The 23,938-nt window shown below is 49.5% G+C and overlaps 2 protein-coding genes across 2 annotated transcripts in view; both read left to right on the top strand.

Moving 5' to 3' along the window:
* si:dkeyp-27e10.3 (UPF0606 protein KIAA1549) overlaps positions 1-17,471 on the top strand; it is an 18,394-nt gene extending 923 nt beyond the window's left edge. The window contains exons 2-21 of the mRNA XM_024286728.1: positions 222-401; positions 5,020-6,243; positions 6,325-6,407; positions 6,528-6,827; positions 6,902-7,088; positions 7,228-7,287; positions 7,362-7,513; positions 7,663-7,840; positions 8,976-9,160; positions 9,229-9,434; positions 9,509-9,633; positions 9,741-9,755; positions 10,679-10,884; positions 10,959-11,191; positions 11,452-11,587; positions 12,037-12,222; positions 12,369-12,421; positions 12,519-12,646; positions 13,042-13,202; positions 14,991-17,471. Coding sequence (XP_024142496.1) covers positions 305-401; positions 5,020-6,243; positions 6,325-6,407; positions 6,528-6,827; positions 6,902-7,088; positions 7,228-7,287; positions 7,362-7,513; positions 7,663-7,840; positions 8,976-9,160; positions 9,229-9,434; positions 9,509-9,633; positions 9,741-9,755; positions 10,679-10,884; positions 10,959-11,191; positions 11,452-11,587; positions 12,037-12,222; positions 12,369-12,421; positions 12,519-12,646; positions 13,042-13,202; positions 14,991-15,215 — 4,140 coding nt within the window. The 5' untranslated portion in view covers positions 222-304 and the 3' untranslated portion in view covers positions 15,216-17,471. The remainder of the gene's footprint in view (positions 1-221; positions 402-5,019; positions 6,244-6,324; positions 6,408-6,527; positions 6,828-6,901; positions 7,089-7,227; positions 7,288-7,361; positions 7,514-7,662; positions 7,841-8,975; positions 9,161-9,228; positions 9,435-9,508; positions 9,634-9,740; positions 9,756-10,678; positions 10,885-10,958; positions 11,192-11,451; positions 11,588-12,036; positions 12,223-12,368; positions 12,422-12,518; positions 12,647-13,041; positions 13,203-14,990) is intronic.
* A 3,228-nt stretch (positions 17,472-20,699) lies between these two features.
* Positions 20,700-23,938, top strand: part of svopl (SVOP-like) — a 5,435-nt gene continuing 2,196 nt past the window's right edge. Inside the window, exons 1-12 of the mRNA XM_024286717.2 lie at positions 20,700-20,865; positions 21,002-21,103; positions 21,233-21,334; positions 21,506-21,594; positions 21,662-21,760; positions 21,847-21,918; positions 22,480-22,604; positions 22,682-22,745; positions 22,871-22,996; positions 23,083-23,211; positions 23,481-23,554; positions 23,731-23,927. Of these exons, the coding sequence (XP_024142485.1) occupies positions 21,250-21,334; positions 21,506-21,594; positions 21,662-21,760; positions 21,847-21,918; positions 22,480-22,604; positions 22,682-22,745; positions 22,871-22,996; positions 23,083-23,211; positions 23,481-23,554; positions 23,731-23,927 (1,060 nt within the window). The 5' untranslated portion in view covers positions 20,700-20,865; positions 21,002-21,103; positions 21,233-21,249. The remainder of the gene's footprint in view (positions 20,866-21,001; positions 21,104-21,232; positions 21,335-21,505; positions 21,595-21,661; positions 21,761-21,846; positions 21,919-22,479; positions 22,605-22,681; positions 22,746-22,870; positions 22,997-23,082; positions 23,212-23,480; positions 23,555-23,730; positions 23,928-23,938) is intronic.

The following is a 23,938-nucleotide window of genomic DNA, read 5'->3' as shown; positions in this document are numbered from 1 at the left end:
CTCCTCCGAGTTTATAATGGCAGTGATGGGTCGGACGCTGATGCACAGCTGGACCTGTGGCTGTGAGAAGCTCCTCCTCCATGTGCTCCTCAGGTCACGTGACCCACACAGCTGGACGACAGCGTGGCTCAGAATCTGAAGGAGCGCCCGTAGCTCCGCCCACCTGCCACTCACCTGTCCCGTGAGCCATAATGATGATCAGCTGATGTTTTCCTGCTCAGGTGTTCCTGACAGCCCCCCACCCCCCTCCCCAGACATCCCGGGACTTTGACCAGCAGGCTCCGCCTCCAGGATCCCAACTGAGATGGAGCCCATAAGCTCCGCCTCCAGATGCAGCCTCACAGCGCTGTTGATGGCCAGCACTGTGGTATCCATGGCAACCACCAGCTCACCTGATGCAGGTAAGTGAAACGGATGCTGACCTCTGACCTCACAGAGCAGGAAGTGATGGAAAGCATGTGACCTGCAGCTGATGAGTCAGCGTTCCACAGCTGCAAACCGAAATGAGGAACAAACAAACCAACAAACAAACAAACATGATCAGAACAAACATCAAACTCCAGCTCTTCTGAAATTGTTGAAACCTCTTGAATAGACGTAACGATTCGTTCTAACGACGATCATGGTGGATGATCCAATTGGATCCGATTCATTGATCCAAATGGATCAGGACATTTGATCCCAAGCTGTGAGACTCAGATCAACACCTGGACTGAACAGTGCAGGTGAAGTGTTCCAGATTCTTGTATTTTGTCCAGATAATCAAGTGGATCAAATTGATCTGTTGGATCATAGGAACAGAAATCCATTCATCGATGAATCGCTCCTCTATTGGAGCTGCTGGGAGGTGTTCCTGTTTGTCTCTGTGCTCCTCCTCCTCTGACAGCAGTCATGATGATCTACCAGCAGAAGGTCATAGTGATGGTCTGATCTTGTGGTTGAGGACGTGGTCTAAAGAGACCAGCGGGGTCGTTTACACTGCTGATCCTGGATTTGAACCAATAACCAGATGTTGTCATTTACCCTAAAGGAAACTTCCAGTTTGGTTTGTAAAATTCTGATTCTGTCACTAGATGTCACTAGATCCCTCCGAGCTGTGATATGGGTCTGGAGGATCTGGATCAGACTGATGGTCTTCACTGACTTCCTCTAACTAGAGAATCTCCAGACTATTGGAGCAGCAGAGCTGTAGAGCAGAGTTTAACCCCGGATCAGCTGATATGGACTCACAGTTAGAAAATGATCCGATTCTTCAATGTTCCTCATTATTGCTTCATAACTGAACAGAACTAGAGGTCCGTTTCTTTGAGTTTGAGGCCTTTAGAAGCTGCATTTGAAAGAGTTGCTGAACACAGAGAGACATGCAGATGGAAGGAAAGACAGGCAACGGAAGTTTATTTGTAGAACATTTCATGTCCAGAGACATAAAACATTAAAACAGTAAAGAGGAATGCAGCTTCTCCATGTTTAGTTCTGACTCTAGGAACTGATAAAAGACCGGATCCTGATGACCGGAGAGGTCTGGCTGGTACATACTGGGTCAGGAGGTCAGTCATGTATTTTGGTGCTAAACCATTCAAAGCTTTATAAACCAGTAACAGAACTTTAAAGTCTATCCTCTGACAGACAGGTAACCAGTGTAAAGACCTCAGAACTGGACTGATGTGGTCTACTTTCTTGGTCCTTGTGAGAACCCGAGCAGCAGAGTTCTGAATAAGCTGCAGTTTCCTGATGGATTTTTTTGGTAGTCCTGTAAAAACACTGTTACAGTAATCAAGTCGACTAAAGATGAAAGCATGCACTAGTTTCTCCAGGTCCTGCTTAGACATCAGATCTTTAATCCTTGAGATATTTTTGAGATGATAATAGGCTGATTTAGTGACTGCCTTAATGTGTTTATCAAATGTAGGTCTGTGTCTATCACTACACCCAAGTTTCTGGCCTGGTTGGTAGTTTTTAGTTGAATAGATTGAAGCTCTGTAGTGACGTCCAACCTTTTTTCTTTAGCCCCAAAGACAATAACCTCAGTTTTGTTTTTGTTTAATTGAAGTAAGTTGTGACACATCCAGTCATTAATGTCCTCAATGCATTTACCAAGAGCCTGTACAGGGCCTCGGTCTCCTGGTGTCAGTCTAATATATATCTGTGTGTCATCTGCATAGCTATGGTAACTAATGTTGTTGTTCTTTATAACCTGGGCCAGTGGGAGCATGTAGATGTTAAACAGAAGTGGTCCCAGGATGGAGCCTTGGGGCACTCCACATGTAATTTCTATTGGCTCAGAAGTGAAGTTACCAATTGACACAAAATATTTCCTGTTTTCTAAGTACGTTTTGAACCAGTTTAGTACTGGCCCAGTGAGACCCACCCAGTTTTCCAGTCGTCTCAGTAGTATTGCGTGGTCGACTGTATCAAACGCAGCACTGAGATCCAGTAAAACTAGCACTGACATATTTCCACTGTCTGTATTCAAACGTATGTCATTAGTCACTTTGGTCAGAGCCGTTTCAGTGCTGTGGTTCTGTCTGAAGCCGGACTGGAAGACATCATAGCAGTTGTTATTTATTAGGAATTCATTTAACTGATGGAAAAATAAAAGTTAGAATGAAACCTAAAACAAACTCCTATTAACTTTATCTACAACCTCTAAAGAACAAATGTGAGCTCATGAGCGCCCTCTATGTTGAGTTCCTGGCAGTCTCACCTGGAGTCTTTTCAGTGCAGCATTAGTCACATTAAGCTTAATAAGCTTCTGCCTATTCATTTTTTTATTGGTTGTTTGGTTTTTATTGTATATTGTGTTAACTGTACAGATGGGAACTAAACCAATAAACTTGATACTTGATACTACATCCAGACGATATTAACATTAAAATGTATCAACTTTTCAATGGAAACTGAGGAGATGGAGTAAAATGTTGAGAATACATGAAAACATCTGAATAAAGGATGATAGTAAGGAGATCCAACTTGAAACCTCCAAGAATTCAGCGAGGAAAAGCAAAACAGAGATTTGAATCATGACTTTTCTGCAAACCAGGAGACCCCCAGACCTGAACAGGTCTTCAGACCAGCAGACCCCAGACCTGAACAGGTCTTCAGACCAGCAGACCCCAGACCTGAACAGGTCTTCAGACCAGCAGACCCCCAGACCTGAACAGGTCTGCAGACCAGCAGACCCCAGACCTGAACAGGTCTGCAGACCAGCAGATCCCAGACCTGAACAGGTCTTCAGACCAGCAGACCCCCAGACCTGAACAGGTCTGCAGACCAGCAGACCCCCAGACCTGAACAGGTCTGCAGACCAGCAGACCCCAGACCTGAACAGGTCTTCAGACCAGCAGACCCCAGACCTGAACAGGTCTTCAGACCAGCAGACCCCCAGACCTGAACAGGTCTGCAGACCCTCAGGGGGTATAGGGATCATACAGCCCCCACAGGCCTCTGCGCGCTCCGTGCCGATGCTGCCTGAATACCAACGACTTGTAACTCGTCTGTGCTCATCATGGGATAGCGCTCTGAAGCAAACTGTCACCATGGCAACAAGAAGAAAGAGATGAAAGGCACCTAGTCAGTGCTGTGTGTATCAGTGTCCATGTATAGAGAGAGGGGGAGTTGTACTGTGTGTGTGTGGGGGGGGGGGTATTGACATGGACTGAGGGGGCGGGGCTGACTGTAGCAGACGGTCACACAGGATCCAGATAGAGGTGGGGGGGGGGGTATTTATGAGTCAACAGCAAACATCTAACCTGCAGTGATTCACCTGGAGTGGAACAGGTGATCAGTGTGATCTGGTCTCACCTGCGTTACCTGAACACTTGCTCCGCCAGTTCTCAGGTGTCTGATTGGTCCAGTGATCCGGTTCACCTTCTCTTGCTGACTCTGCTTTGTGATGAAGATGTTACTTCAGTCTTCATCACGAGTTCCCGCCGTCCTCCCTGCAGCTCCACCGTCTCCTCTGCTGTCTTTGTGTTCAGTTCCTGAGCAGACAGAGGAGGAAACCCTCTGAAGAGATCATGTTAGTACGGATTAACTGATCCTGTTTACTGTGATTGATTCATTCTACACAAATTATTTTGTAAAACTGTGTTAATCTCACTTTTGATCTATAAATCTATTAGGGATCATTCCGGTTATCATCGATCCCATAACGACACCAGTCTGATTGGGTCCGATTGAGTCCAACAATGTTTATAGACTGGACCATCCTACGGTCACTCAACGATCATCAAATCAATTATTATTAGTTACTTATCAGTACTTTGGTAACTATTGGTAATTTAATCTTGGTGTATGTAAAGGGGCTGTGCTGCAGTGGTAGAGTGGTCGACCTCTGACCAGCAGATCACAGCTTTGGACTGAAAAGCCTTTTGGGTCTTCAGGGACAGAAAACTCTGAGAAACGTCAACATTATTGTAGTGTAAATATCAGTGTGGAGAGGTTTGATCTGCTCTCAGTTTAGGATGACAGATTTATGTGTCGTTGTCCAAAGGAGCGTTTGTGAGGCCGCAGACAGAGAGACTAACCTTCATCTTTAAGCTCATCTTCTGGATGAGCTCCAGACAACTGCTGGTTATCAGGCAGAAACACCATCACCAGATCACATTCTGAGAGGAACGTTGGTGATCCTCAGCCTCCAGAGTCTTTAGAATGGACCTGGACCACCAGACCAACACTAGACCACCAGGTCCATCACTAGACCACCAGACCATCACTAGACCACCAGACCATCACTAGACCACCCGACCATCACTAGACCACCAGACCATCACTAGACCACCAGACCAACACTAGACCACCAGACCATCACTAGACCACCAGACCATCACTAGACCACCAGACCATCACTAGACCACCAGACCAACACTAGACCACCAGGTCCATCACTAGACCACCAGACGATCACTAGACCACCAGACCATCACTAGATCACCAGGTCCATCCTCAAGACCCTGGTAGATGGACCTGGACCATCAGGTTTTGTTACCTTACAAACGTTTTTTCCCTCTGGCTCCACAGGGATACCAAACTCCAACAACACCGACGAGTCTTTATCGCATCTTCCACCACCACCATCATCACCGCCCCCCTTCCCGTCTGGTCGTCCTCCAGACACCGGTTACTATGGTGACCTCATAGAAGGAGGCTCTGTGGTAGAATCCGACTCTGGCGCCCAGGGCATTCACCTTCTGTTGCGACCTCCTGACCTGCTGTCCCCTAGTCTGCCCCCACCGCTGCCCCCCCACAGCCAAACCACCCTGACTCTCCCTCCCCCCTGGGAGTCAGGTCCCACTTTGGAAGACGCTTGGGGCTCTGGAGACTACATGGAGACTCTCTCCTTTATTGTGCCTGAGGGCGAAGAGCTGGCCCTGGCCACACCCCTTCCCAGGCATCCCTGGCACACAGACGAGGAAGGTAACTGGATTTCTTATGACACCTCCTTCCCCGTCAGACCGACCCTTCCTCTCTCCTCTCGTCTGTCCCTCTCCTCCTCATCACCCCACGTCTCTCTACATCCTCATTCCACCAATCGAGACGTCTTCTCAAACTGGGATGAGGACTACGACCTGGAGGACATGGTTCCTCTGGAGCCGACAGAAGTGTTGCTGCCCGACATGAACAGTTTGGAGTACTACACCAACCTTGTGGCCCGGGAAAGGGAGAGGGACAAAGACAGAGATGGAAGGAAGGAAATGGAGACGGGAAAGGAGAAGCTGAACCAGACCTACTTCAGAACCACCATCTCTCCAACAGCAACCCAAAGCCACCCTTCTCCAAAAACCTCCGTGCTAGTGCCCAGCTCTCCACCAGAGCCCAAGCACCCGCCCCCCAAACCCGCCCCTTCTCTTCCTCCTTCACCTGCTGCAGCAGGTAAAGACAAACCAACTGCTCCGTCATCCACCCCCCGTACCTCCTCCACCCCCTCTTCCCCAGTCTTAAGAACCAGAGATCGGGGTCCGGGCCAGGGCAGACGCCCTGTCCGTCCCCCGTCCAACACCACCAGCCGGTTGCTACCCTCTCCACCCCTGGGACCTCCTACCATTACTGGAAAACCAGAGAGACCTTCAGTGGTCACTGAAAAACCAGCCAAAGTCCAGCCCATCACCACAACCACCACTCAGTTCACTGCCATCAGTCTGACCAGAGCTCCTCCAGTCACCACGCCCAGGGTGGTGCAGACCCCGCCCTCCAGGCAGTATCTCTGCAACGTCACCAAGCCAGAGCTGTACCTGGTGAGAGTAGGTGAGAGCTCAGCCGATTACAGATTGGTTCCTGCAGACTCTGGTGCTGCTCAGGTTGGCTGATGACTGTTGTGTGTTTCAGTCGGTTCTAAAGGTTCTTCGGCCGGGTTCAGTCAGGTCCGAGATCTCCTCAGGAGAGAGTTCAACCGCTCTGTGGAGCTGCAGGTAACCATGTCATAGACTTTCTGTCTTCCAGCTTCCATTCCAAATGTTTCCTCAGAACCCAGCCTGTTACCTGTTGAAGGTGGAGCTCCTGAAGTCACCTGACATCTGGCTCCTCTTCAGTTCCTCAGAACGCCGTCCAGCTTTGCCTTCCGTGTTGTGTCGGGACCTCTGATCTTCACTGCCATATCCGTCATTAACGCTCTCCGCCGGCTGCCTCGCGGCGCCGGTCCGGTTCCCACGGTTCTGCCACTCTACACGGTTCCGGACCTCAGGCACCAGATCCACTCTGTGCTTCAGTTCGTCCCCGCCCACATCGACATTAAAGTGTGCAACTTCAGCGAACGTGTGGAGAGGGGGCTGGTGATGGCATACACAGAGACGCTGAGGAGGTCCCACGAGGCCGGGAACATCAGCGTCCAGGTGAGTCTACCTGTGTGTCTTCATGACCAGAACTTCCTCCACAGCGCAGCCAGAAAGATGTTCTCTCTCTGCAGTTGCTGAACATCACCACCGGCACGGTCCAGCCAGCAGAGAAAGGGAAAGTTCCCGTCGACATCATATTTGCAGTGAGGGATGGGCGGGGTTACCTGCCAGGATCAGAGGTCAGCGAACACCTGAGGAAGCTCAGCCTGGTGGAGTTCAGCTTCTACCTGGGGTTTCCGGCGCTGCAGATCGCAGAACGTACGACAACCGGGTTTGAGACTTTTAGCATGTGTGTTCCAGGTGCATCAGGTGCTCCTCACCTGGAACAGAGACGCTCTTTGAAACTGCCACCAGTCCTGAGGCGGAAATCTCACCTGTTTCTCACCTGTGTTTTCAGCATTCCACTACCCGGAGCTTAACACGTCCCACCTCCTGCGCTCCTCGTGGGTCCGCACAGGTACCTACCTGAATATTCAGAGGTCAGTGGTCCGATTCTGGTCTGACTCTGCCCTGCTGCTGGTGTGGTTTTAGTTCTGCTCGGAGTCCAGGACCAGCTGGTGAATGAGCGCAGCTTCAAGGCTCGTCTGGAGAGACGCCTGGCTCTGCTGCTGGAGGAGGGGCTGCAGGAGACCAGCAGGAGGCGCTGGAGGAGAGCCACTGCAGTGGGCAACAACAGCCTGCAGGTACGCACCTGACGCACCGGAGCTAACAGTGCTGATCCTGAAGGGACAGAGTTTGACTTCACTCTAACCGCCGCCGTCAGCAGGAAGCGGTGATCTGAGATGACATAGACAGGTATGCGACATGACCCTGATCTACTGTTGTGTGTCAGGTGGTGCGGGTGTCCAGGGTGTCCAGTCCAGAGCACCTGTTGGAGGTTTTTTATTTTGTGGAGGGTCCTGGTGGAGAGAGGGTCCCAGCAGAAGTAACAGCTGCAACCCTGAACAGTCTGGATCTTCAGAGGGCCGCCATCGTCCTGGGACACCGAGTCCTCAAACCACTGGCACAGGGTGAGTCTGAGTGCTGAAGGGCACACGAGCAAAGAACTTTTCAAACCTGAGACATGGAGAGTGGCAGACGGTTTCCTGAGTCTGACCAGTTCTCACCTGTAATACACCTGCATCTCACTTGTAAAACACAGCTGTATCTCACCTGTATCTCACCTGTATCTCACCTATAATACACCTGTATCTCACCTGTAATACACCTGTATCTCACCTGAGTCTTACCTGTATTTCACTTGTAAAACACAGCAGTATCTCACCTAATTCTAACCTGTATCTCACCTGTAATATACCTGTATCTCACCTGTAATATACCTGTATCTCACCTGTAATATACCTGTATCTCACCTGTAATATACCTGTATCTCACCCCAGTCTCACCTGTATCCATCCATCCATCTTCTTGACCGCTGCTTCCCTTTCGGGGTCGCGGGGGTGCCGGAGCCTATCCCGGCCACTGAAGGGCGAAGGCGGGGTACACCCTGGACAGGTCGCCAGTCTGTCTCAGGGCCTCAATCACACACTCATTCACTCTCACATTCACACCTAGGGGCAATTCAGAGTCGCCAATTAACCTATGAAGCATGTTTTTGGACGGTGGGAGGAAGCCGGAGTCCCCGGTGAAAACCCACGCATGCACGGGGAGAACATGCAAACTCCACACAGAAAGGTCCCAGCCGGGATTCGAACCGGGGCCTTCTCGCTGTGAGGCGAGAGCGCTAACCACTTGCGCCACCGTGCAGCCCTCTCACCTGTATCTCACCTATAATACACCTGTATCTCACCTGTAATACACCTGTATCTCACCTGAGTCTTACCTGTATCTCACCTGTAATACACCTGTATCTCACCTGTAATACACCTGTATCTCACCTGAGTCTTACCTGTATCTCACCTGTAATACACCTGTATTTCACCTGTAATACACCTGTATCTCACCTCAGTCTTACCTGTATCTCACCTGTAATACACCTGTATCTCACCTGAGTCTTACCTGTATCTCACCTGAGTCTCACCTGTCTCTCCTGAGTCTCACCTGTATCTCACCTGAGTCTTACCTGTATCTCACCTGTAATACACCTGTATGTCACCCAATTCTCACCTGAATCTCACTCTTTTCTTCCCTCCCATCTGTGTACAGCTGTGGAGGAGCTCTTTGTCCCTCCAGCAGAGACACAAAGCAACAACATCTGGCTGATTGTGGGCGTGGTTGTTCCGGTCCTTCTTGCAGTCTTCATCATCATCCTCCTCTACTGGAAGCTGTGTGGCTCTGAGAAGCTTGAGTTTCAGCCTGATGCCATCAACACCATCCAGCAGAGGCAGAAGGTCAGAGGTCACCAGAAGAGCAGACCTTTTCATGTCGCTGGGTCTGACTGATTCTCTCCTGACTGCAGCTTCAGGCTCCGAGCGTCAAAGGCTTCGACTTTGCAAAGCTGCACCTCGGTCAGCACAGTAAAGATGACATCATGGTGATCCAGGAGCCCGGCCCACTGCCTGCTCCCACCAAAGAGGCCACGCCCTCAGACACTGGAGACCTTAACACCCCCAAATCAAAAGGATCGTCCACCAAACCCACCCGCTTGAGCCGCCGCAGGGGCAGGTCAGCTGACAACGTCCCAGCCGTGGAATTGACCCTGTAACTGCTCCTAAAGGTCAGAGGTTTTGTCTCGCCAGGCTCAGCCCATCGGACGGCGACTCGCTGGGCAGCGAGCAGTCGAGCGGCAGAGAGTCCGCAGAGGAAAGCACCCGACCCGTGGCCATGCCCAGTGAGGGCAAACAGCACAAGAAGACCAAAAACGGTCAGTCTGCGTAAGAATTGAAGTCTGGACCGGCGAGGACGCTGCCGCTGCTGCCGCCATATTTAACCTTATTTCTTTTTCTGTGCTTCATGTTCCCACCTCTGCAGGGAGGAGCAAGACAGGTGTGTTTACCTGCAAAGCCTGATTCTGAGTCCGGCGTCAGGAAAGTTTCTAAACAGCACTTTCACTGAAGCTGGTTAACATGTCAGTGGCCTAGTGGTAGAGTGTCCATCCTTAGGCTGGTTGGTTGAGGGTTCAAATCCATGCTCAAGTTAGCTGTTAAAACTTAAAACAAACGTCAAAGTTTTGGTTCATCTTAAATTACTGAAGTAAAACCTGAATTAGATTAAGAAACAAAAGTATAATTGATCACAGAAAGTATTTAATGATGATCAATCATAGTGCAGGATTTGATCAATCCTAATCCTGGATTAGCATGCCTGGAACTCCTTCTGCATGTTTGATGATGTTCTGGGATGCTGACCGTCCTGCTGGACACTGGCTGGTCACATGACCTCAACCTGAATTTCTGTGCCTCCAAAATGAAAAAATTCTGCATCTTTCAACCCTCGTCTCTCTTCTGGGGTCCAGATGACCCCACCCTCATATTGATGTGTGACCCCTCCCATGACAAAGGTGGACAGGATTTTATATCTTCAACGGATAGCAGTGAAGATCAAAAATCATTGAAAAAATAGTTTGGCGCGCTGTCTTTGGGGTCCAGATGACCCCACTTTTCCTGTCTGCATGTCTAGGATAACACTCGGGTCACAAAGACTTCCTGAGGAAAGTCGGACTTTACTGCAAAGGAGCGCTCTGCTAACGGCAGCAGCAGCATTGTTGTGTGGAGATGATATTTGGTGGGCCCAGGGCGTGGGGGTGGAGCCACAGCTCTGACGTTTACCCCTCCCCCCCATGAACAAGATAAATTAGAGGCCTGACCGGCCCAGTTCTCCCAGTAACAGCTCCAGCTGGTGGTTCCTTCTTAACCTTCTGTGGGGTGTTGAGTTCCCTTTGACCTCTGACCTCTGACCCCATCCTGCAGTTGTTCCTCCAGGCTACGGTCCAGACGAGCTCCTGTCCTCGTCCTCCATCTTTGACCACGTTGACCGCCTCTCTCGTGGTTCGTCGGACGGCACCCGACGGCAGGCCAACAAGGTGCAGCTGATCGCCATGCAGCCCAGACCCAGTTCTCCGATGCACCCCACCTCCCAACCGAGCCCCTCCCTCACCGAGAAGGTCAACACTGAGGTGAACGGAGAACGGGGAGCTCCTGCTAGGGGGTGTGGCTTTGACCTGACGCACCTGTTCACCTTCTCCTGCAGGTGGCGCTCAGGCACAAATCAGAGATCGAGCATCACAGGAACAAATTGCGGCAACGCGCCAAGAGGCGGGGCCAGTGCGAGTTTCCCTCCATGGATGACATCATGGATGCTTTTGGTGACGGGCCAGTCCAAAGCGAGGCGGCACAAAGACTGTATAGCTCTGCCCACGACCACATGGACTGCATCCTTCAGGCCGACACTTCACCCACAACCCCCACCGAGTCCAGAAGAAGGTGAGAGTCCACCTGAGACCTCAGCAAAGTTCTGGGTTCTGGATGGTTAGAGTCCAGTCTGTCAGTCTGTGTTCTCCCCCTGCTGGTTGAAGCTAGGGATGAAGATGGTTCTAGGTAGAACCTCAGAACCATTCGGTGGTCTGATGGCCCGTTTACAGAAGAAGCTGGGGTTCCTGCAGAGACCCCAAACCCTTTTCTGAACTGGACAAACGGTTTTGGTGTAGCGGCTGCTCCTACATCACGTTCTGCTTTTCTCACAGAGGGAAACACTCTCCTCGGGGGCGATGGACTCAGCCCGGTCCAGGAAGTCTACCTGATACGGACCGGGACCGCCTGCTCACTGACCAAAGCGCCACCTACAGGAAGTACCCGGGACTGAACAATGTGGCCTACATGGTGAGATTGGTTCAGATTGGTTCAGATCGGTCCAGATCAGTTTAGATCAGTTCAGATTGGTCCAGATCGGTCCAGATCGGTTCAGATCGGTTCAGATTGGTCCAGATCGGTCCAGATCAGTTTAGATCGGTTCAGATTGGTTCAGATTGGTTCAGATCGGTCCAGATCGGTTCAGATCAGTTCAGATTGGTCCAGATCGGTCCAGACCTGCAGAGCGATTTGGGACCCATGTGGTTTTAGAGCTTCTTCAGGTTTCCCTGCTGGGCATGTTAGGAATGTCACTGTACGCAGAAATTAGTTATAGTTACCCCAAAAGTAACCGAGTCTTGGTTCCGGTTGGTTTCCTGGGTCCTCATTGGTTCCTGACAGAACCTGGAACCGGCTCATGAACTCTCTGCCCCCTAGTGGTCGCTTTGATAATGATGGTGAAATTCTGCCCTCTTTTGCAGTCTGATCCAGATCTGCCCCAAGGCAACAGAAGCCCCTCCCCCATGGATGAGGTCTTTGACTCAGCCCCCCCTCCCCCTCCCTACATGCCCCCCCAGCCCTCCATCGAGGAGGCGCGGCAGCAGATGCATTCTCTCCTGGATGACGCCTTCGCCCTGGTATCGCCGTCCTCACAGGGCAGTGCTGGGGTGAGTGGGGTAACATGGTGTAAATAAGCCCCCCAGGACCTCCTACTTGGTGGGGTAACTTCTTTACCCCCCCTGTAATAAATGTATTAGGAGAGCCTTTAGTGGATTTGTTCTCGCTTTCATTTCCTTTTGGTCCGTTCCCTTAGAGATATGCAGAGTTAGGAATGTCGCCCACATCCATCCAGAGTCTTCTTCAGAGGTTAGCAGCACTCTCCGACCCGGATCCAGATCCAGATCCAGATCCAGATCCAAGTCTGTAGACTGAGCCCCGCTGACTTCTCCTGTCCTTTAAACAGACAGGGTATGGGCTCAGGAGGATACATCTCCACTGGAGACCAACTGCAGGAGTCCATTTACTCCAACAGGGGGCAGTATGAGGACCCCCCCTCATCCTCCAGACCACGACCTGTGGGAGGAAGTACAGGTACTCTCATTCACTCAGTGATTGACTGATTATGTTAATCATATTTTACTTATATTGTTAATACAAATGTGACAGGAATTTAAGACAAAAGACAAAATCTCAGCTAATCAATTATCTAATTTATCAATTCATCCCTGATTTACCAGTCTGACGATGGAAAGGTCATCATACTGAAGAGTTACTGATGATTCCAAAAACTCACGACCACTTTTATTATCCACAAAAAGAACTGGTTACTCAATTTACAAATGACAATTTCACTAACTCACACTAACACTACAGACTAATAATCCCTCAATAATCCAGCTAACTCAGGCTAAGACCTCCATCCTGATAGAAATGATTTTTCTACAAAAATCTCTGAGTTCTGTCTCCCTCTGATTGTGTTTTTCTAGGTGCCCAGCTGCATCACCTGACCCAGGTGGGTCTGTGCAGTCAGATAGGCTCCTACCATGGAGTGGGAGTGGGTCGCAGCATGTCCGGGCCCACAGGCTCCAGCTGGCACCAGCAGCATTCGGACCAGGACCTCTCCAGACCGGTAGCCAGCAGAGAGAGTGTAAGTGCTGCAGCCCGGTCCAGGCGGGTCAGAACTCCCAGGACAGCAAATATCAAGCAGAGATCAACTAAATGGATTGATTACAATCCTAATGTCATATCAAGCAAATATATCATGAATGTATTTTACTAACAATGACCTCTGACCTTAAACCTTTTGACACCAGAGATATTGTCGTGACTCCTGGATAACCACACTATGTGACCCAACACAGTACTAAAGAAAAGTGTTGCATATCAGCGCAAAGCTGCTTTTGTCTGTTTCAGAATCGGCTGGAACTGAAGGTCTGCGATAGTTGTAAGAACATAAACACTGGAGCTGAAGCTCTGCCGTTCACGGGTTCCGATGTAGCTTTTTGACTCGTCCTTAGGAGGGGAGGTAAAAAAGGCAGTGGCACTGCATCAGTAGCTCATAGTTCATTTGTAAGCTGGGTCTGAATGCTAAATAATTACTCCACATTTGAGCTTCATGCATTTTTACCCTTGTTTTATCTTGTGGGGTCCAGATGACCCCCGCCTTATATTGACGTGTGATCCCTCCCATGACAAATGTGGATGAAGAATTTCATATCTGCCACGGACACCAGTGAAGATAAAAAAAATCATTGAAAAAAAAAAAAAAGTTCAGTGCGCTGTCTTCTGGGGTCCAGATGACCCTACTTTAATTGAAACATGTTTAGGATAGCACAAGGGTTACAGCAGCTGCCTGTTTTACCTCCTTCTTGTTTCTTTCAAGTATTTTATGATTTTTTTATCATTAATTCACTCTAAACATAGCAGCGTTTTAATAACTGGTGATTATAACTTTCATGTTGACAACGATAGTGATGCTGATGCAAAGGAGTTTCTCAATCTCCTGCAATGTATTGATTTTAAGCAGAATGTCACACAACAGAGGACACATTCTGGACTTCTTCTTAACTCACAACCTGTCCTGTAGTGTGTCCTCTGTTGTTGACATGGCTGTATCACTGTTGTGTATTTTTTAAGATAACCCATTTTATGCAACAGGAAGCTCCAGAGAGAACTGTGAGGAAACGATACAAAACTCCTGATGTGGCTGTCAATTTAATCATTTACACCAAAGTCCCGGTCAGATTTAAGCTGCATCATGTGAGTTCATGGTTGAAGATTTAAACAACAAACTAAAGTCAGTCATTGATGCAGTAGCTCCACTAAAAAAATGAAGTGAAATGAAGCAATCAGAGCCATGAAACATGAACGCAGGAGAGCCGAGAGGAAGTGGAGAAAAGCAAAATGAACTGAACATCAAGAAATAAAAGAACAACAAATGATGTACAGTCATGTAATAAAAAACTTTCATACTCAATTTTACAAAAGACAAATGACCCTAAATTCTCTTTAAAACAACAGCCACTCAAACTAAAAGAGGTTTTCAGAGGTTCTCCATGGCGGCATCAGATTCTACATCGGGATCTCTGGGTTCTGGTTATGTGCTTAGATCTGAATTATTTTAGTAAATCATTTTATGCTTTATGATGGTGTGCATGTTTGTGTGTGTGGAGGGGGAGATTGTATGTTTTTTTTCTTTTCATGTTAAGCACATTGAGTAACAGGAGCAGGAAGAGTGCTGTACCAATAAAGTTTGATTTGACTTGATGACGTCATTGTTAAGAATGTGGGACAGACGAGCCTCAAACAGCAGTTTGGTCAAAGGCCATGACGAACGCTGAAGGTGTTGCAGAGGGTCGCTCCGATAGAACCTGGACTATTATCAGCCCTCCCACTAACAAAGTGACTCCTCCTCCTGTGTGTCCTCTCCCTACAGGTCCTGTCTTTTCCAGAGTTCTCGTCCTCCTCTGTTTTCCAAATGCCCAGCTCCTCTTTGCAGGATCCCTCGGCTCCTCCCCTACTACTAACCTCGCCCACCCCAGAGTACCCCCCCGAGGACGCCTCCCCCTCAGCGCACACCTCGGCCTCCCTCATAAAGGCCATCAGGGAGGAACTGCGACGGCTTGCTCAGAAACAGGCTGCAATTACGAGCTATCCTTAGACTCACCTGGAGTCTGGACTGGGACTTACCTTTGTGATAAATGCTAACTGATCTTCAGTCTGGACTTTCTCCACGTCTGTACCCAAAAAGAAATCTGGTCCATGTTGGAAGCAAGGACAGCGTCTTATGTCCACCTTCGGTACTTTACAGGGTCCATCTTCTCGGTGTGTCCAGCTCCTCAGAGTTCCATCGTTTCGTATGTCAGACTCACATTTCACTGAAGTGCTTCCTGCGGTCGACCATTCTATGACAACCTTTTCTAAACTTCAGACGTACTCTGTCCTGCTGAATGTCTGGAATGAGGATTCTTGGTTCTGAAGGGCCACTCCATCCTCCTGGCTAAAGATTTTGGACAGGGTTCGATAAGAGGGTCGTCATTCCGGACCTTCTGCAGTGACGGGTTCCTCCAGAATCCAAAGCTCTGAAGGGCCCAGTTCCTCCAGATCTTCTGTGGTGCTAACCATCAGCCTCATTCCATCTCATTGACCACTTACTGCCTTCCACTGTCCCCTCAGCCACATTGATCAGGGCTCAGAAACTGTCCTGATGGGGTCACTGTAGACCACTGCAACAGCATCTCATGAACCAGAAACATGGACATGATAGATATAAATATATACATGCACATAGATATATATAGATATATAAATATAAATGGAGAGAAAATATTCTTTAGTATGATTCTATGTAAAGAGATAGGTTTCCAATGAGCACAATGTAAAAGTAGAAGTCCTAATGGAGTATGGAGATGTTATTTTGCTGCTTTTTCATCAGAATCTTCTTTGAACCGCTTGATTCGGGTCAGACGGCCGTTCTCTGCTTGCTCCTGCTGTGTTTCAGTTTGCTGTAGATGCCCGTTGCTTTGCATCTTTGCTTGTGATCGTGTTGTCATGGTAACGGCTGGCGCTTTGCCATTGGGCTTCCTGTTGCTGTTCAGTTGCATTCATCCGTCTGTGGGGGACGCTGCAGAGGGCTGCAGGTCCCCACAATCTGACGGGGTCGGAGTTTAGTGTTTGGGAGTCATACCCCCCCGTGGACTCCCGTCCACTGCGGGGGTCCGGCTGTGTCGGTCCTCTTCATACAGAAGGTGAAGTCAGGAACGCTCTTCTGATGGAGATCCTGAGATTTCTCATCTAGATGGCATAGAGTCTCCCGGGTGGGAACAGAGAACCGTCTGCAGACGTCCTCCCACACCTGCTGTCTGTGCAGACTTTGTCATCCACCAAAGGAAGCGAGCCGGACTGGCTGTCCGTAGCGTTCTCGGACGGCTTCTGGAGCTCTACTCGGAGGGGGGGGTCATTTCCTTCAGCATGTCCAGCCCAGTTTGAGGCTATAGCTGCTCGTGATGTTTCTGTCGTTGTTCAGCATGCTGCTCAAAGCGCTTGTGTGTAAAAGTGAGGAGTGTTTGCTCATCAAGTGAAGACGACGAGCTCGAAGAACGTCGCCACGTCTCTTCCTCCACACAGTGAGACTCGTGGTCCTTCATCTTTGGCGTCCTCCAGGTGTGAAGACTTCACAAACATGCGAAACTGGCCCAAAAAACAGTCTGTCTGCTAAAGTCGTGTCAGTCCAGAATCCAGGCAGCAAGGCCCAGAACGTTACAGGCATCAGCCTCTCTGATCGGACCTGGTATGTGTCAATCATCCACTGAGACCTGGTCCTGCCCGAAGGACCACATGGTGCTTCAGGTGTGTTTAGCCTGCCAGGAAGACTAGAACCTCTGCTGGTCCTGCAGGTAGCGCCTGCTGCTCTGCTGGGTCGTCCAGCGAATGTTTCCTCCATTTTTAGTCTGTTTCTTCTACAAACCTCGGAGGATGGAGTAAATAAGTGTGGCGCCATGAAGCAGCGCTATGAAGCGGCGCCAGGATGAGGCGCTCACGCACACACTAGTGGGGACTCTGTTATTGGGCCGCTGAAGTGCAGGTGGCTCCCCCTGCTGATCAGCTGTGGTCTCATCATTTTCCAGTTTCACGTGAGTGGACGTCCTCACTTGTCTTAACTGATTTCTTCACACTGTGCTGAGGCCACACCCTCGCAGGTGAGCCTGTCCTACGACCTGGATGAAGTCCAAAGCCAGGTCAGCTCGCATCAGTCCAGGTTCCATGTGTGAAGGTGTTTGGTTTGTGGGGGCTGTCATAGGGACACCAGCAGCCAGGTGAAGGTCACCAGACCGTCCCTCTGAGTCTGTCAGCTGTTTCCTGTGGTGTTTGAATTCTGATTGTACTGAACATTAAAGAGACGTGTTCAGACCCAAAAGGACTTTGTCTTCACTCAGATCTTTGTGTCTGTGTTGATAAGGGTGTTTCCAAAAGACCAATTCCAATCATTTTAGTCAAAGGTGACTCTTCAAAAGTGTAAGCCAAAATCTGGACCTAGTCTGCCAGAACCTGCCTAACAGATCCAGAACTATTTGGTTCAGGAGTAAAGATCCATCATTGGTGTGAGTTTGTCCGTCTTCTAGGGGACAACAAGGAACTCCAGCCCCCATCATGAATTATGATCAACATCAGAAGTTTTTTTATTCCTTCATATTTTTACATATTCATCTTTAAAGGGAAACCAAACAGGAAGTTGGAGGCTGACTCCGCCCACAGCCAAAATGTAAGAATGCAGTCAGAGGGGCGGGGCTTGGGAACAGGACTGTTATCATTACTGGAGCTGCAGATCCCGACGTGGTCAAAGGTAATGTTGTACACTTGTTTAGCGCGTTTCTACCTTCCTGAAGGCCCAAAGTTCTTTATGTTCACACTGACGGTGGCTCTGCTGCCGAACACGGCCGCCAACCTTTCACCAGAAGCACTGTGGGGTTCAATGTCTGGCCCAAGGACACTTCAACACAAGGACGAGCAAGGCGAGAATTGAACCCGCAACCTTCTGATCGGGAGTTGACCGCTCTCCTGCTGCACCACAGCCGCCCCGGATGGGACTTAAATGGTTTGACCAATCATGAAATTCAACTGTAATACCTCGTTTCAACCTGTAGGGGGCAGCACACAGACAGTTTTGACTATGATTTCAGGAATTAAACAAGTTTGTCAAAAATTTGGCAATGACCAACAGACATCACTTTTGAAGCCTCATTTATAGAGGAAAGCAGACAAAATAAGTTGATTTAGGGTTTAGTTACTCTTTAATGATACCGAATTCAGTTTATCTTTAAATTCTATAAAGATAACGCATCTGTCCACCAGAGATCAATGTAATTCTATGGTCATTTGTAGGTTTAACTAAATAATTCTAAATATGATGTCATGTTGTAATGGCAGTTCTTCTATCTATACTTTGATTAAGTTAAAACAGGAGAACAGAGTAACAGAGTAACAATCTCTGAACTCAACACCAATCGTCATAAGATTTAGCTTCACATCAAATCCACGAACTGTTATTTCTGATCTGAGCACCTTCTCATTGCTCAGTATCTTTGGTATATGTCATATATTTGCTATCCAACCATTCTGTACACTGCAGTGACCTCCAAGTGTTGAAGAACATCCAGATCTTCAACGACGTCCAGATCTTTTAGGACAGGGACTGCAGCCTGTGGCTCTTCAACCCCTCCATCGTAAAAAAAAAATACAATCATTTTCATCTGAAAAAAATACATGTTTTTCAGATGAGGTTTATTAAGCAAAAAAAAAAACCACCAGGATCCTGACTACATTACCCATAATGCTCCATCAGTCCAGATGTTTGAGTCGTTTCCCACAGAAAATCAATCTGACGTCGGTACACACAACCAGAATTTAAGGAGCACTTTGTATTTTTGAATGAAAAATCAAGGATGGTAATTATGAAAACCATGAGTGGCTTCATTAGCTCTGGTTTATTTATTTCTCATTTACATGTTTGGATTTCTGGTTGAGATGCAGCACAAACTGGTTTTGTGTTTATTTGTCATCAGGACTGACATTTCCCCTCCTACTACTACATTCTCTGCATTGAGAGGATTTCATGTGGTACAGGAAGTCTTTTATTTTGAAAGAAAGTCATGTATGTTTTATTTAGGCTTGAAAAACAAATGTATTTGTATTTATTATATAGTAACAAAAGCATAAACATAAATCAGTGTCTTGTTTTTCTAAAGGCTGAAATCAGACTTTGTGGCTCCAACTCGGATGTTCAGTGAGAAATCCTCCAGAACGACTCGTTGGAGGTTCCAGCCCCGGTTTGAATAAAGTTATATGCAAAGAAAACATCAAGAAAACAAAGAGACAGTGAGACACATGTCTGTCTGTCTGTCTGTCTGCGTGGCTGTGTGGGTGGGGGGATGGGGGGTCTGTGTGTGAATGCAAAACCAAATGAGATCATATAATCCCAGCTAGTAAAATCCCAGCAAACATGATGACAGTCGTGATGTAAACCAGCTCAATGTCCTCCCAGTTCTGTCATCATCAATCAGTCAGAGAAACAGGAAGAACTCAAACATAAATCAAAAACAGTTTTGTGATTGTTCTTATTGAACAATTGAACGATTATGAATCGCATGGAAGTCTAAACCATCCTTTAGGGAGCAGCACCAAGAGTCTAGCCCAGACATGGACAAAATACGGCCCGCGGGCCAGATCCGGCCCGCCCCCACTTTTGGTCGGCCCGCTGAACATATCAGGAAGGCATGATTTTTTTTCCATCTTTTCCCACAGATCAAGACCCTCATAGAACATGTTTTTATTCTCTCTTCTCCCTATCTCTTCTTCTTTTCCTTTGGGCTTTTCCCTTCAGGGGTCGCCACAGCCAATCAGTTTCCTCCATCTAAGCCTGTCTTCAGCATCCTCCACTCTAACACCAGCCACCTTCATGTCTTCATTCACTGCATCCATAAACCTCCTCTTTGGTCTTCCTCTAGACCTCTTTCCTGCAGCTCTAGACTCAGCATCCTTCTACCAATATATTCACTGTCTCTCCTCTGAACATGTCCAAACCATCTCAGTCTGGCCTCTCTGACTTTATCTCCAAAACCTCTAACATGTGCTCTCCCTCTGTCACCACATTACCATTCCTAGTCTCTTACTCTGTATACACTCCTGCACCTCCTCATTCCACCACCAAGTCTCCTTATCGACTCTCTTTCCTGATGACACACCAATACAGTCATTTCACCTGTGGGTCTCTCCTAAATGAAGTGGACAGACGGGGGAGGAGGAGGAATCTGCTAAATTGTTTTAAAAGTTAGTCATACCGTGACATTATGCAACACACATTTTAAAACTATTGTTCTTTTTTGTTTACTTTTTTATAATATTTGCGTGAAATGGCAAAATAAAAAAGGTGAACACAAAACCTGTTGAGGTGAGAATCGGTTTAATCGACGCCTTTGGCGGAGAAGTTTGCAAAAGATTGACAAAAAAGGTCAAAAGTATCTGCCGAAGACTTTGTGGCCCACGAGCGGAGGTTTGCCCGCTGCTGGCCTCACACTGATGGAGCAGGACTGGACCGAGCGCAGGAGCCGCAGTCTAACCTGTTCTCTGCCTGAAAGTTTGACCCACTGACCCACTCCACCCTCCCTGCCAAGCCCTCCTCGCTGAAGCTCCGCCCCCTCTTCCTCTCTTCCTGATTCACCTGCGCAGGTGAAAAACAGCGGAGCCGCGCGCCGCCTCGGGACGGGAAGCGACCAATCGAACTGCAGCAGAACTCAGAACTGGAACCGGGACGGGTAGGTTCTTTATCCGGCTACTCATGCGTGACCCACCTGCGCGCGCAGAAGAAGTTTGACTCGCGCTTCACCTGCGCGGGGAGCCGCAAACAGGAAGTGCAGGTGAAACCTGATCAGCTGTTCGGTTCTTCTGCAGCTCTTGGACTCCTGAGACTGGAACTCTTGCTGGGCTCGGTTCGGCCCGGGTCAGCTGACACTGAGGCCTGAAGCAGGAGCCCACGGGACCGGTCAGAACCAGGTCAGAACACACTCTGGATGGACGGTTGTCCATCAGTCTTTGGTTCGAACCAGTTTGGACTCAGCAGAAAACTTTTCTGGGTTTGTGGTCTCAGTTTCTGTTGTGGAAATGTCTGAGATGTTCTTGTAGGTCCGGTCCGGTTGGGGATGGGGGAGTCCACGCGGACTCAGCTGGTGAGCGCCATCCAGCTGCAGGAGAAAGCTGCAGACCTGCAGGAGAGCAGCAACAATGGTGAGTGTTGAAGCTCCGCCCCCTCCTCCAGAGAAGGTCTGAAAGGCCTTTGTTGGGGGGGGGGCATCAGGAGGAAGATGTGATGGGTTAGGAAGGGGTTCCTGTAGTTTGTGCTGTGACGTCACAGCTGTGAGGAAGAGGAAGATGAAGCCCTCCCCTGTGTTCCTGCAGAGAAGACGTTCACGGTGGAGGACGCCGTGGAAGAGATCGGCTTCGGACGCTTCCACGTCCTTCTGTTTGTCATCATGGGGAGCAGCAGCGTGAGTTCCTCTGCAGCACATGACATCACAACCTCACGCAGACTCACAACTGTGTGTGTGCGTGCAGATCGTGGAGGCCATGGAGATCATGCTGCTCGCTGTGGTTTCTCCAGAGATCCGCTGTGAGTGGAAGCTGGACGACTGGCAGGTCGCGCTGGTGTCGACGGTGAGAGCCGGCGGATTTTTGTGCACTGGGGTCTAATTTTTTATTATTGTGAGTTTGTGTGTGATTTTTGTGTTGGTGTCCCTCAGATGGTGTTCCTGGGCTTCATGCTGTGCGGCGTCCTCAGTGGATTCATCGCTGACAGATACGGACGCTGGAAGGTCAGAAAACACAAACATCCATCCATCCATCTTCTTAACCGCTTCTTCCCTTTCGGGGTCGCGGGGGTGCCGGAGCCCATCCCGGCTACTGAAGGGCGAAGGCGGGGTTCACCCTGGACAGGTCTCCAGTCTGTCTCAGGGCCTCAATCACACACACATCCACTCTCACATTCACACCTAGGGGCAATTTAGAGTCACCAATGAACCTATGAAGCATGTTTTTGGACGGTGGGAGGAAGCCGGAGTCCCCGGTGAAAACCCACGCATGCACGGGGAGAACATGCAAACTCCACACAGAAAGGTCCCAGCCGGGATTCGAACCGGGGCCTTCTCACTGTGAGGCAAGAGCGCTAACCACTGTACCACCGTGCAGCCCTAAAACACAAACATTCAGCTGTGAATCATTTCACTGACTCTCATGATATTGTGTCTTTTTGTGCGTTGTGTCTCTGTTGTGTGTTGTGTCTCTGTTGTGTCTCTGTTGTGTCTCTGTTGTGTGTTGTGTCTCTGTTGTGTCTCTGTTGTGTCTCTGTTGTGTCTCTGTTGTGCGTGTGTGTGTAGGTGGTATTTGGAGGCTTCGTCTGGAGCGCCTACTTCTCTCTGCTGACGTCCTTCGCGCCGTCGTACGGTTGGTTCATCTTCCTGCGCAGCATGGTGGGCTGTGGCGTCGCCGGCGTGTCTCAGGGGTCTGCTAGCCGTCGATCAGGAAGTGTTCCTGCGGGGGGGCAGCTCACCTGTAATCCAGGTGTGTGTTTGTGTTCAGGTTCGTGCTGAAGACGGAGTTCATCCCGGCGAAGCACCGAGCCGTCCTGCTTCCGCTGGCCACCGTGAGTTCCTGTCACATGACCAGGTCCAGAACAGGAAGACGTGTTTACGAGAATTAGCTTGGATTGCTAGGGTCCGCCCCTACCTGAGTGATGTAACCAATATCCCAGCATGCTCTCTGTGTCAGATCTTCTGGATGATCGGCTCCATGCTGATCATCGTTCTGGGGATGCTGGTTGTTCCCACCCTGGGCTGGAGGTGGATGATCCGGATCTCCGTCACGCCCAGCGTGGTCCTCATCTTCCTGTTTAAGGTACGGCCTTTGATCCTGTGGCCCCGCCCACCTGGCCTTCACTTGCTGCGGCCACCTCTGCCCACGTGACTCTGACTTCCTTTCAGTTCATTCCTGAGTCGGCGCGGTACAACGTGTCGGCAGGAAAGGTGGATGCGGCGCGGCAAACGCTGCAGAGAATCGCCAGGATGAACCGCGTGGCGCTGCCTGAAGGCCGGCTGGTGGAGCCTGTGGTGGTACGTCTGCTCTGACCTCTGACCTGATCTGTGGTGAGAAACCCCGTCAGCTGGTGGAGGCGCCGGCTCCTCTGAGGAAGAGGAACCTTGCACCTTCATGCAGTCAGACCTTCAGGCTCCGCCTCCCTTTAACACCTGTTTCTTTCTTTGGTGAAACGGTTCTGAGGTCCTTCAGCAGGGGGCTCGCTGAGGATCCCTGTGGAACACCATCCATGTCATGCAGTCTTCCTTCATCTGCTGTGACTTATGGATGTTCTCCTTTGTTCCAGAGGAACCGAGGCAGCTGGAGGATTCTGCTCAGCTCCTCCTTCAGAAGAACCTCCCTCCTGCTCTGGTACTCATGGTACGTCCCATTGGGAGGTGTCTAAGGACACAACACCAACTCGCTGGGGGAGCGGCAATCGAACACTTGACCCTTCGATCATCGGCTGCCTGCCCCCCGATGGTTCTTCAATCCAAACCCCTCCATGATGGTCCTCAGAGTCCTCTTGTGGAACCAGAACTGTTGTTTGTCTGCAGGTTCGTGGCTTCGTTTGCGTACTACGGGTCGGTTCTGAGCAGCTCAGAGCTCCTGGAGAAGAACCTGCTGTGTGTGACCAACGCCGACCAAGACCACCAGGTCAAGCACCGCCACCAGGGCGGAGTCTGCTACTGCATCCCCTTCGGATACGGGGACTACCAGACCCTGCTGATCAGCTGCCTGGGGGAGGTCGCCTGTGAGTGGGCA

The sequence above is a fragment of the Oryzias melastigma genome, linkage group LG23 (assembly GCF_002922805.2).
Source record: "Oryzias melastigma strain HK-1 linkage group LG23, ASM292280v2, whole genome shotgun sequence".
In the NCBI taxonomy this organism is placed as follows: Eukaryota; Metazoa; Chordata; class Actinopteri; order Beloniformes; family Adrianichthyidae; genus Oryzias; species Oryzias melastigma.
Note: the sequence above shows the minus strand (reverse complement) of the source record. Positions and strands in the feature narration are given on the sequence as shown.